We start from the raw sequence: 13730 nt of genomic DNA on the forward strand, positions 1-13730 counted from the left end.
TGTACAAAATTTTAAATGGTTTGGCCCTTCCCACATTACGTGACTTTGTTTACTTTTGTCCGGGAAAATCAATAAAATCCACAAGAATATCTTCTATAAGAGATTTTACTGTACCCTTCCATCGCAGTCAGCTTTCTCTGTGAAAGCCACAACTCACTGAATCTGAGCAGATAGTGCAGCTCTATGCAATACCAATGGGCTCGTGACATTGGTAAAGTGTCACATCTTGTCACTCAGTTAAAATTAAGAACAAATGTTGCTGACAACTTGTTGATCGTGTTGATGATCAACAAGCTGTTGTTTGTATTTACACTCTCAAACAGCTCACTACTGAAAATAGCCTGTAGTATTTCACGTTGGAGTACAAGATGCAGAGAGGTGATGTCATCCCTCCAAGAGGCTAATGGGAAAGCTATGTTTAGCCCCCAAGGGATAAAGATGGTCGCTCAACCTCGAGAATCTCACTGCCGATTTTACTCTGCTTACAAAAGACTGTTGTGGTCTCGAAGGCTAAACATACATGTGGTGGGAGTTTAGAACGTACATTAGACAGGATAACTGACACTGATCAAAAGTATGTATACACTACAGAATACACTTAATGCCTAAAACCAGTGTTTTAGGTTTAATACATTTACACAGATCCCAGGTTCCTTATTCCAAAACAATCCGTTTTTCAACATATTGGCAGTGACGGTTAAGTCAGTACAGTAATCAAGCATGTTTGTAGATGCATTCATACGCATGCAGATGTACTGTAAATATCCTGTTATTTGAACTGAGTGTTTACAGCCTGCAGGTTGTGCCTTAGCCCTAGAACTTGTTAAGCATGTCTTCGGCAAGGCTGGCCTGTCAGTAGTACACAGTGGGGAATGCTTCATAGTGAGGCCTTGTCTCCATGGAGACACCTAGACAAGGTCAGGGCCATTGTTTGTTTTTTGTTTTTTTTGTAATTCCTGTTCCTCAGTAGTAGAGTCCTCCATATAGGAGAATAAAGAAAAAACAGCAAGGGAAGAAGGCCACAACAGCTATGAGATTTTTTCCATGTCTGCAGATGAATTGGCTGGAATAAATACATTCTTTGATGACACATTTGCTCAGCTCAGTTGTTGGCAGGCTTGTCAGTGCAATCTGGGTTTGATGTAAGAGCAGCAGCAATAAATATATCGCACAAAGTATTGATCTTTTCAGAGTGTATTTTTGTTGTGTGCAAGGAATAAAAGACTAAAAAGCCCTTCTTGATAACATCGAGGGGAGTGGAGCCTTCAAAATAATTTTCTCACCATGTATCCATTCATACATTTACCTGACTTAAAAAAAACAAAAAACCTTAGGGGCAGGTGGTTCATTCTCATCCCCGAGAAAGAAAATGTCGGCCAGCAGGCAAACAAAAATGTACCATTTTGTCCCTTTGTAAAGATCAAGTCCTTGAAAACAATAAGCAGCATTCAGCCTGTTCCGAGCACAAGTCTACTTGATTACAGTTTTGTCCATGAATTGGCAGATTTCCTTCCTTTGTGGAGTACGAAGCACCTCACCTCAAGTGCTCAGTGTAGAGTTTCAACCTCTGAACAGGTCTGTCAGTGAAAAGGAGATTCAAATTGTTTTCACCTCAGAGGCTGCGCTGTCTTTAGCCTGATTCAGCAAAAAGCAGCTCCCCCTGGAAAACAAACTACTGTGAATGAGAAAGGCATTGTACTTCAAACAACATCTAATCTGGGATGTTTGCAGAGGTTGTCAAAGACATAATTGCAGGCAAACATCAGTATGTTATTTAGGAAACACAGCGTGAATATGCTTTTGACCAGTTCCAGGCAACATTGTACTGGGTAACAGTGAAAAGATTGTTCTCAAATGGTGAGAAGTCCTGGTGGCCATCCTGAAGATTTTTTTTTAATCAGATTGCACCAATTTCCTTGTGTACACATAGCTACTTTAATTTCATTTGGAGAAAGCTTGGTGAAGAGTGAGTAACATGCATCAGAAATGCACAAAATTTGCATAAAAATGACCTAGTTCCCTTGTTGTCCTAATGTTACCCCACCATCTGCGAATGGAAATGTTCTCTCCAAAACAGTCAATCGCCATAAAAGTCTACTTAAAAATCTGGGGAAAACATTTTGTCCGTGCACAGTCTTTTTTTATGACACAGTGTTTGAATAGCTTTATGTTTGGACAAGAGAGGGAAAGGAACTACAAATAGCCATGTCCTTTTTAGCTGCAAAGATTTAACCTCCTCACACAGAGACAGAGCCAGGAATGAGACCTCAACCAAAAATGGCAACAGTGGCATAGTGAGAGGTGCAGAAATGAACAAGAAGCACAGTTAATGCTGGGTCACATACAGAAGGTAGTCTTACCTTCTGTGTGTGACCCAAAATAGCTAGGTTAATGTGCAAAGCTAGGTTAATGTGCCATCACAAATAGACTGTCTGACACCGGAACGTGGATAATCTTTGCTTTCTTCATTTTCTCTGACTCCACTTCTCTGACTCGCCTGATCCCTGCCCCTTCCCTGAGTCTCTTTAACTACAAGGGCCATTGTGGGTAGGTCTGTGCATGTTTGTGTTTGTGCAGTATGTGATCCCTCTCAGTGGCCTCCCTGCTCTTCCACTCCTGATCAGGATGAGAGGGCAGGGCGTGGCAGCTCACCACAAGCAGCCACTGAAGGAGACTAGACGCTGGAGTGGCCCTGCTGTTGGTTCTTATGAATAGCTTTTAGTACTCCAATAAAAACTCTTATTGCCCCTGACCAACTCCTAGGAATCAAAATGAGCTCAATACGCAGTTTGATTTTTGAAAAAAAAGTATAATACAATCCCGATGTTAAATAATAAATGACATAATGTAGCGGTGTGAATTGTTTGCACCATGCTGTGTCCTTGGGCATCTTCTGAGTCATTCCATTACTGTTTACTGTTATGTCATCAACATATTATGTTATAGATTACGCAGCCATAACATCTTTCCGTTTTAGGGGAAAAGCTGAATTGTGAAAAGGGCACATCCTTTGAGGCTGTGTATGTGCATTTATATGTGTGTGCTCAGTTCTGTGTAACAGAATCAGGAGCAAAATGTTCCCCTGCTTCCTTCGAGGCTACCTAATACCTCTTACACAAGCAGGAAGTACAGGTCAGCTGCAGGGCCATCGATGTGCCTTCTTTTTTGGGCCCCTGGCCAGAAAAGACAGGCAGGGATTGGTCCGTTGTAACATAGCTAATAGGTCACAAGTTGATTCACACAACATAGCTCACATCAGCAGCCAAGCATCCTCTCAAAATCTCCTGAAAACATTAGGAAATTGAACTGAAAGAGAGCTAAAAAAAAAAAAAAGAAATGTCCTTGAGAAATTGAAATGTGAACCAAGTTGTTGAAAGGGTTAGGATAAGGGGTATAGTGTGCGGAAACAGCAATAGGTGGGCAAAAAGAGGCAGAGGGAAAATCAGGGCAGAGAAAAGAGGTGGCACCTAGGACAGACAGATTTTCAGCTAGTGATTGGGCATTTACAGAGAAAATATCTCCCATATGTCTTGGGGTTTAAGGAACTACAGGGAGTTAGTCTCTAAGGGGGGTTTTCAGTGTAATACCCCAGTCATAACACCATGTTGTTTGTCTAGTACGGCTTAGCCATGACACTGCCTTTCCAGAAACATAACAGAACCGATTAAAGCTGGAAACGATGGAAATATCTACGTATGTTACCTAAGAAGGAAGTAGCGTTACCCATCACTACCTTATCCACAAGGGTGGCAGATCAGAAGAAAGATGAGTCATTTTTGAAAAGCTGAAATGAGTCACGCCTTATTTTGATGTTTGGTTTTGAGGGCTGCATCCAGAAATGTTATATATGAAAAAAGTATCTGGTTTTAAACAAAGAACATTCTATGTTATTAAATAAAAATCCTGAATTTCCATACAAATGTGCTGCTAACATGCTAGTCAACTGGGCTGAAGGGACTGTAACAAAACTGTGAGAGGCTCAGTCTGAGCCAGAATCCCATTGGACCTGTGTTGCGAATTTCAGTGTATTTCTAGTCAAAGTTCAATTTAGTTTTTAGGATTTACTCAATGAATGTGTCCATATACGTACTAATAGTATACAGTATGCACTATAAACTTCATATATACTGTTTTGCAGTTACAAGAAATCAGTGTACCTAACCATTTCCTACAATAGGAAAAGACACATGATGCCATTGGATGTCGATTAAACTGTGACCTTGGAAAACTGCCGACAATTAAACCTTGCATAGAGAAAGGAAAATACTTTTCTAATGGCTTAATAGTGTTTGTTTTTCTTTCTGGGCTCTTGCTGTCTCACCAGCTTTGATATGCATGCTGAAATCTTTTAAGGATACTCATTTTTGGCACTTTTCCAGTGTCAGCACACCATATACTCAAAACCCATTTAGTGGGTCTATTTTTCATCTATTCAGCAATTTTGCTTTCTGCGTAATGAGCTCTGCAGTCTCTTGAGGCAGAGCACAGTATATTTTTGAAACCCTGTGGAAGGCTCATCTGTGCTGTGGCCGCAGAAGACACCATTGAGCACCATTCTGCTATTACTGATGTCATTACACGTTAACATGGGCGTGAAGTTAACTTGACACTGTACTATGTGGATCCATGCACAGCTTGCTGCTGCCTCCTTCTGAAAAGATCCTGCATAGTGCATTACCTACCAGTGTTTCAACAGATGTTTGTTCTCTTCAAAAATGTTTATCTGATATAATATATATTTATAAATATATCCATCTTTGCCGGAGGTTTATATGGCATGATGGATACGAAATATTCGAGTTGGTTGACCTTACTGAATTGGCTTCTATTTTATATTGTAACTGTTGGACTTAAATGGGAATAATTAAAGCAGAGCATAATGTGCTAAGTATGAATGGAGAAATTCTGGCACAATTCCATTAAAATAAGAGACATCACACAATGAGTTCATGTAAACTGACTAATCTTTTACTATATTTGAATGTTGCAAAATAAGCATCTGTGCATCTGTCCTCATTCAGTCGTTTGTGTGAATCATGCAGCCCCTTTATTACTGTACTCCCAAATTGAAAGTAACCTTTGTCAGGCTGGTCTGCTATTCTTTGTTATTGTGCCCAGCAGTGAGGAAATTGGATGCTGTCAGTGTTTTAATACTGTACCTTCAAGTTTATGAAGTGTGATCGAAGCTGATGTTTTTAAAAAGCCCATGAAAGTTATAATTGTGTTAATCAGTATAAGGTAAATCGACTCTTTTGTTGCAATGCAAAAACTATCATTCATCATTTTTGAAAATTCGCCATCCCTTTTTGCTCTCTGTCGCCTAGCAACAGTTTTCTCACAACTTAAACAACATGAATATCATAATGACTTCCCATGTCAAAACCACAGCCTCACATTTTTCATTTGAAGACAGCAGTTATTTTGGTTCACATGTTTCAGCAGACTCACATGGCAGCTCTGTTCTGCTGAAACTGTTGAGCCTCCATAGTTGTTGGCAAACTCAAATTCCAACATTATAGGATGTTTATCAACCATTACTGTTTTTACTTCATAGTGACTTTGTTATGAACACAGATGCATGATTGGAGTGACTAAAGAGATGAATCAAAATAGTGCAGTCCTAAAATTACTGATATTTTAAATTTTTAAGACAGAAATGTTACATATCAGGCTTCATTTTTTTAGCGGGCATATCATATTTTGAACAAGGACACATATGACCCTCAGTAAGGCAGGCTTCTCTTTAAGGTTTCACTTGTCTTGATTCTTTTATTCCAAAAAACACAAAGACGCACAGCTTCCTCTGTACTCTTGAGTTGTTCCTCTGGCTCTGAAATGGTCAGCCTGTGGCTAGATGTTGACCCACAAAGACCACACGGCTATAACTTGATCCTGTGTAGCGTGTGTCTGTGTGTTGTTGTCTGGATAATTTGTGATTGTCCTAGTTTGCGTGTTATGGCCAACCTCCGGCCTCTGGCCTGAAGGCTACCTCTGACCTTCAATAGCCCACATCCTGCGCCAGTCTCTGGCACAGAGCTGCGGAGATTGGACCTTTGGGGTTTTTTTGTTGTTTATGGCACCAAGTGGATAAGTAATTGATTTGCTGGTAAGCAGCCTCATTGCCTCTGCCAAGGAGGTTGTGTTTTTCATGCTGTCTTCTTTAGTTTGTTGGATATCTCAAAAAACTAAGAGTTATGAAATACGTTTTAAATATCCCTGAAAAGTGTAACACAGGGAACAAGGAAAAGTCGATGAGGTTGTGCTTTGAATCCAAGACTTTTTGCTATTTTTGCACTAATTTGAAATAAGAACATCTTGCACATGGATAGCTCAATATCTTTTGTTAATTTATGTTGAAGGTGACCTGAGGGCACCCTGCACCCTCTACATCTTCACACTTAACTGAGATCCCAGGGTTCAATGAATTGCTTTCACGGATGACAAATTGCCATATTGTTCCTCTTATCCTTTGTAACCATCTGTGCCTGTGCCATCCAATTACACATCTGTGCTACATGGCGTCCAGACATAAATGACCAGGGCAACGAGCAAGGAATAAAAAATGGACAGTTGGCAGAGAGAAAGATGAGCAATTTCTTTCATCCAATTCATGATCTTTCAAGATGTCTTCTTGTGTAAAGTGCTGGGAATCCTATTGCAAGGACCCGTGTGTGTGTACATATAAGTTTCTGAGTCGGAATTATAGCGAGCCTCATCTGGCTGCACTTATGTGGCACTCGTTTGCCACAGCCACAGCCGGGCGTCTTATGTAACCTCAAATGAAGAGCAGACGTTGCCATCAAGCACCCTGTATCAGGTACACTGTGAGCCAACACACACCTCCGATCATCAAGAGCCACTGAAATGCGATATACAGTAGCATTGTTGGGGTGCAGAGAGGGCAGCGCTGATGTTTTCTATCAGATAACCAGCGGCAATTGTGCCCGCTGGTCTTTCCAAAGCTTTGGTTGCGTTTCTGAAAGAGCAACTTGAAAGGTTGCCTAGTAAAGGTCACTGCTTAGACCTGATTGCTTTCTTTTTTTGATCTTGATCCCTTGTTCTTTGTAGTATTCTTGACGCAGCACACAGATGTCATTGTTAAACGACTGTGCTGTTATGTCACTGTGCAACCTAAAGACAACGGAAGGGGATATGGTGAGATGCCTGCAGAAAGAGCCCAGCTGTTCACACACACGCACACACACACATACACACACACACACACAGATACACTTAGTATTTCAATCTGGACCAAGGTGGTGGCCTGATTGAACATTCATGGTCAGTTGCCCAAGGATCAAATGCTAATTTTTTGTGTGAACATAACTATTTTCTGAAGGATTTTTTGACACCGTGAAGCAGGACATTTTTTGAACACGAAGCTATTTTTATCGCCTATACATCCCATTCGACTACTCTACTCCATAGTTACCACAACGTTACTTTGGAATTAGGGTTAAAATGAGAATGGTGTCTCCTGGGAAAAAGTGCATCTCCATCTCTGGTGCAGAGATGGAGATGCACTTTAGATATGACACACTGATACATGACGAACAGACAAAAGCACTTCTTTTAATCTCTCTAACACACGCATGGTCAACCCTATGAACCTGATAGAATTGGATGTAATCTAATGACCTTCCCAACTGGAGCAACAAAGACAGGGCACAAATGTAAGCAATAAAAGGTGACATTGGTGTGGACAGGGTGATTTGACATGTTATGGGCCCCTGTCACTCTTGATTCAGACCCCGTCTGCATGTATTCGTTTAAAATGGACATTTCCTTCTCCATCTGCTGTCTTCTGGTATTGTCTGTTCTTTAATTTTTTCCTCTCTCCTCACTTTGGGTTTCTTTTTTTTTTTTAATTTTATCTGTCCTTATTTGTAGCTGTTTTATTGATCTGCTTATGAGTTGTTGATGTTAATCTGCTTAATCTTGTTAATTACACTTAAAATGTTTTACAATGCACTAGGTTTCCTTAGTTTTTCTCAACTCTCACCTGTAGGCAATGAGACCAGATAGAGTCCTATTTGTGACCATTGAGACTATCAGACAGAAAAACACTTAATTATGCTTCTCATTAAACTTTGTGTGTTATTACAGTATAAGTGGCAGCCAATACACTGTGGGCCATTTATACAACTTAGTTTTCCAATTGCTTTTTTTCATTTTATTAGTGATCAAAACAATCATTTAGGTGTAATGAAAACAGTGCCTAGAAAAGGGATTGATGTCTACATGACGACTTACTTTTGTTGCCCATCTTGACAGCATTCTCCACTTGGCACGCGATAGTGGAGTGGCTCAGGGACAACCAGGGCAGGCTGGCTTGTGAAACCTCACCACATCCAGGCTTTGAATTATGAATCTGTGGGAGCTAGCTGTGCTATTATCAGCGAGATGGCCAACCAAGTCAACCCTGCTGCTCTAACGACCGGAGCAGCAGGGCCTCTTGATAATAAAACCAATCAGCCGGGAAAGGCGCTGGGCAAAGGTGCTCCATCGCACTCATTGGTTTCTTGTCGCTGCATAAGCAAGCTGTTGTTTTGACTTTGGCTGATCCTTGTAAGATAATGAATATTTTAGGAGCCCCTTTTTTTCATAGCCACAGTGTGTAAATTCACGCTCTGGCCATTTGTTTTGTCTGCCCCCAGGGTCAAGTTATATTGAGTCAAGCCCTGCATGCAAATGAAAAGTGGCTCTAGCATGTGATGTCCATTGTGACAGGGGACAGCATGATTAAAACTGCTAAAAATGACACCAGGTTTACAGAGGCTGTCGACCAGGAAATTGCTTTCCTTTGCACTTCACGTGGTTCTTGGGTCCTTCAGGCTTCTGGCCCGCTTGTGACTAAATTTACGTCTTCTTCAGTAGAGCCCATGAATTAGTCAGCAGTCAACAAAAAAGGGGTGATTGGTCCCAGCTGAAAGAACAACAGGAGCCAATTTAGACCCCAGTGGATAATCAAACCTTGACATCACTCACCTCATAATATGTATATAATTGAACTGGTTCATAGTTGGGAGGTTTTTTTGTCTACTAATATTCTAATATTTCCCGATCTTTGAAAGGTCATGGTTGACAAGCTGAACCAGTGAAGCAGTTACTTCTTTCCCAATAGAAGTGCAGATATTGTCTCTAAAGGTGAGACAGAATTAACCACCACCATGGACAGTTTGGAATCATGTAGCAGACTCTACTAACACTGTTTCTATCTTCTATCTGATGTAGTTTCAGGTGTCAGATGTTAACAGATCAAAATGATTGTCGGCCTAGACAGGCTTTCAACATCAGAAAGTTAGAGACTGGCAATAAGAACATAGAGAAGCAGATACATTGGAAAAAAGACAAACAGATAGCTGAGAATAGATATTAGAGTCACAGCCGATGCCCCTATGATTAATTATCGGTGTCATAGTTACAGCTTGTCCACTGCTTTGTTCATCAACGGTGGCACCAGAACCAGTGAGACATTTCCATTAATCTTATCAGGTTTTATGTGTTTGCTGTATTGTGCCAGTCGTGTTTGAGGAACAGATGCTGTGCAGTTGTCAACTGACTCATAGCCCAGTTTTTTGCCCGTTGGTTTCATGATTCACGTACACCAAATACAATTATGAATCAGTGAGCTTTTCTTGGGTTGATTCTGCCGATTCTGACCGTCGGATGAATAACTGAGAGTCTCTGTGTTTAACCGTTCCTGCTTATGGCTGTGTGATTTGGTTGTTCAGTCGATGTGGAAATAAATCACCAGGTTTATCCTGTAGAAATTACTTGCAGTGTGTGATGAGTCACCTTTTGTTGCTTGTATCCTATGGCATAACACTTTGCAATAGCACAGTCTTGTACTAAATACCCAGAATGACAGCTACAACTAACGATTATTTACATTATCGATTAATCTACCTACTATTTTCTCAATCAGTCATTTGATCCATAGAATGTCAGCAAATTGTGTAAAATGCCCATTGCAAATTCCTAGTGACGTTTTCAAATATCTTGTTTTGTCTGATCAGCAGTCCAAAACCCAAAGATAGTCAGTTTACTGCCATAAAAGAGTAAGAAAGCATTCCTTACATTTGCATTTTAGAAGCTTGAACCAGTGTATAGTAATGGCTCAAACGATTAATCACTTATCAAAACGGTTGCTGATTCATTTCCTGTAGATCGATTAATCAACTAATCGTTGCAACTCTATTGAGAACCGTTTCCCTCCGGATGATTAAGTGATCTGTTTTAACTCCTAAGGCGTTATAACCAGTTCCTGGATTTTTTAATATAATTAAATTCCGCATTTTATAATCTTCAGCTTTATTTTGAGCTTTTGCTATCCTTAGGGCTTGCACATAGATCAAGAAAGTACCCAATGCTTGATATTTTTTAGAGTAAAAAAGACTACAACAAACGTCACCTCCTCTCATCTTATACACAGAGGCACACTGTGTGGGAGTGAGCTGGCCTCCGCTCTTGAGGTCACTCATGCCACCCTGCTTGCACAGACTTGCTTGCTGCAGTGGACATGAAGTGCTTCTGTCTTAGTTGCCATGTGTGTATGAGTACATGTCTCCATGCAACTGTGTGAGAGTGAGAAAGAGAGAGAGGGAGGATATGTGGGAGATTTAATGGTATCCATGAGACTGACATTTTTCTGAATGTTCCTTTTACTGTTCTGTACACTGGCCTCTTAATTGAGTCTTCTGTGAAGGGCACCTGTGTTGGCAAAGTCTAAACTCATTATAGGCATCAAAACCCCGAGGCACAAGCCCAGACAACTAGCCTTATGTTTCTACACAATGTACTGTCATTAGAGCCAGCACCTCAGTCTTACCAGAAGACTTAAGAAAATTAGTTGTATAGAATCTGCCTGAGCAGCAGCTGCTGTGTGTGGATTTTTGTGGGTGGAGCTGTGGAAGGTACTGTAACTTAAGAAACACAGATGACAGATGGGACTAGAGGTGTTATCGGCACCCTTGTTCCTTAATGATTTTCCCAAGTGCACGCACAGGGACAAACCTGTGGATGGATGAGCACCACTATTTGATACCTACTACACGTGCAATTATGCAAGTTCATTAGCTTTCTCAAGGCACAGACCATGCAAATGGTAACAGGTGACACAATAAGGTGGCAAAATTTAAAAAGGCATCGTTTTTACTCCATGATAGCCTTTCATTTACCCAGCCCTGGTACTTTTGACATCCCAGCAAAACGGTGGTCAGTGCACATCTCTCTGTCTTTTTGTCATTTTTTAAATTCTTATGAGTTTACTCATTGTTTCTGAAGGTTGTCTCAGCCAATCTGAGTGATTTAAGTGTTTCTGTCCTTGGATACTAAGAGAAGTACTCCCATGTTCACAATATCTTTCCTGTGAAATGCGATCAGAACTCGTACATCACTACAGCTGGATGGCATGCAAAGAAAAGTTAGAGGACAAGCAGGAAGTTAAGAGGATGAGGAGAAAGAAGAAGGGAGAGGAAGGATCGGAAAGAGAGTAGCATCAACTGCTGCACATGCTACTCTCTTATCCTCATGTGCCTTCCTCAGATCCTCATCTTCTCCCTGTGCGTATCTAAAAGAAAAGATTCTTCCAGGGGGAAAAAAACAGCATGAAAAGACATATTTTGAGCCCAGTAAAGAAAAGAAGTAAACTAGAAGGACAAACAAGTAGCTGTGTTGCTTCATCTTTCCCACTTCTCCATCTTTCCTCTCTCTGCCTCTTGAGTACTTCATCCCCCTCTCCTGTACCCCTTTTTGCTGATTACAGCTTGTGTAAGCTTGCCATGCTCCCGGCCTTCACCCGTTGTTGTCAGTTTATTAAAAGTGAAATCTCTCCTCTTGAATTTCAATTGAGAGGCTTCAAAGTGAGCGGCTCAGTGGTTGAGGTGGTCATCAAACAAGCCAGATGCTTTAGCGTTAGAGGCCTCAGAGGATTCTCCAGGCCAACTGCTGAACGGAGCAGATCAGCTTTAAAACCTGGCAAAACTCCCAGCTGCCCTATGGTCATATCTGAAATAAACTCAAGGGTTCTCTCTACTATCTCATTTTACTTCATTATTATTGACTTTCCTGTCAGTTACATATCAGAAGATCAAGACCACTAACTTGTTTCTCCCTGTGCTTGCTTTTAAATGTGACCGTGATATTCTCCGTTATTGCCGCCAGTCATTTTTTTCCATGTCTCTTCCAGTCTGATCTCAATACACAAAATTCCATGTGCACCAGACTCATTTGAAACTGTACAATGAATCTCGTTACATCTACCCTAAAGGGTACTTCTGCAGTAGCATTGAGTACATGGAAAGATTGTGGAGTACCATAAACATATCTGTAAAAAAAGAATTGAAATGTCCAGCTTGTGCCACTACAAGTGGTAGTTTGAATGCAAACTCAACCAAACCTACTGAAAAAGGAAAAAGAGACCCAGCCTAAACATGAATAATTCACTGTGTCATATATGAAAATAACAATATCCATTTTTATATGATTAATACTGTTAATAACGTCAAAATGGACAAGGTTGGAACATTATGGGTGATGCCACTATCGGCTTGGAGACTAACCACCTACTCATACTGTACTCCCTCTTTTCTTCTTTCATTCTCCTTTCTCTCTTTCCCCTCTCTCTGCCCTCCTCTTCATCATTAGATGGTGGTTCTGATGGACCCCATGGAGGACCCAGACGACATCCTGCGTGCCAACCGCTCCAGGGAGAAGACTTACATGTTTGACGTTGCGTTCGACTACTCGGCCAGTCAGGTTAGTTGAAAGTAAAAGATCAAATAAATAAAAAACTAAATGAAATTTATACAAATGTGACACTGCATTTTTGTTCCTATAATATGCATGTGCGCTCAAACCAAGTTTAATTTCGTCTCCCTGTGCAGGAGGAGGTGTACCGAGCTACAACCAAAGGGCTGATTGAGGGCCTCATATCAGGCTACAATGCCACCGTGTTTGCCTACGGACCCACAGGTCTGTGTGAATGAGTGAGTGTGTGTGTGTGTGTGTGTGTGTGTGTGTGTGTGTGTGTGTGTGTCTGTGTGTGTGTGTGTGTGTGTGTGTGTGTGTATGTGTGTGTGTGTTTGTGTGTGTGTTGCAAATGACCCAGTATGAAGACTCATGACTCTTTTTGAATGAAGGTGTATCATCCACCAATCACATGTGCTGACCAGACCTGGTCAGCCTCAGTCTGAGTCAGCTAGTCTTCAATCACAGGAAAAGGGTGACACATCTTTTTCTCATCTGTTTTGGTTTTTAATTTTAGTGCAGGTCTGATTCTCTCTGAGTCTCTCTTTACCTCCTACGTTTCCAATGGGTAGGCTCAGATTTTCAAAGAATAGTTAGGCACTATTTTTCCATTTAAGTTACCCATCTGTCTCTCTGACTTCTTCTCCCTTCTGTCTGTCCATCTGTCTCAGAGATTCAAAGCTCTTTGTCTCCTCTTGTGGGGAAGAAAAACACATGGGTTTTAGTGTGTGTGTGCAACAGTGCAGGTTGAATTAAGATGACACATCTTGAACATACAGTAAACATTTAGCATTTAGCTTTAGCTCTAGCAATTAGTTTTCATAAGATGGTTTGGTTTAGAATACAGTATTTACTTTGATTAATAATTTTTAAATACTGTAAGGAGTATAACATCTTTGAAACTGCATTCATTTTTTTGGGGGGGTGTTGTCATGTGGGCCACAAGATTGACATATTGTCACATTATAAAGTATAAAGTT

At 40.8% G+C, this 13730-nt stretch overlaps 1 protein-coding gene across 1 annotated transcript in view; it reads left to right on the plus strand.

Moving 5' to 3' along the window:
- Window positions 1-13730, plus strand: part of kif19 (kinesin family member 19) — a 34561-nt gene that overhangs the window by 6655 nt on the left and 14176 nt on the right. Inside the window, exons 3-4 of the mRNA XM_040135397.1 lie at window positions 12649-12759; window positions 12888-12975. Of these exons, the coding sequence (XP_039991331.1) occupies window positions 12649-12759; window positions 12888-12975 (199 nt within the window). The remainder of the gene's footprint in view (window positions 1-12648; window positions 12760-12887; window positions 12976-13730) is intronic.

Source organism: Xiphias gladius, chromosome 9 (genome assembly GCF_016859285.1).
Source record: "Xiphias gladius isolate SHS-SW01 ecotype Sanya breed wild chromosome 9, ASM1685928v1, whole genome shotgun sequence".
In the NCBI taxonomy this organism is placed as follows: domain Eukaryota; kingdom Metazoa; phylum Chordata; class Actinopteri; order Istiophoriformes; family Xiphiidae; genus Xiphias; species Xiphias gladius.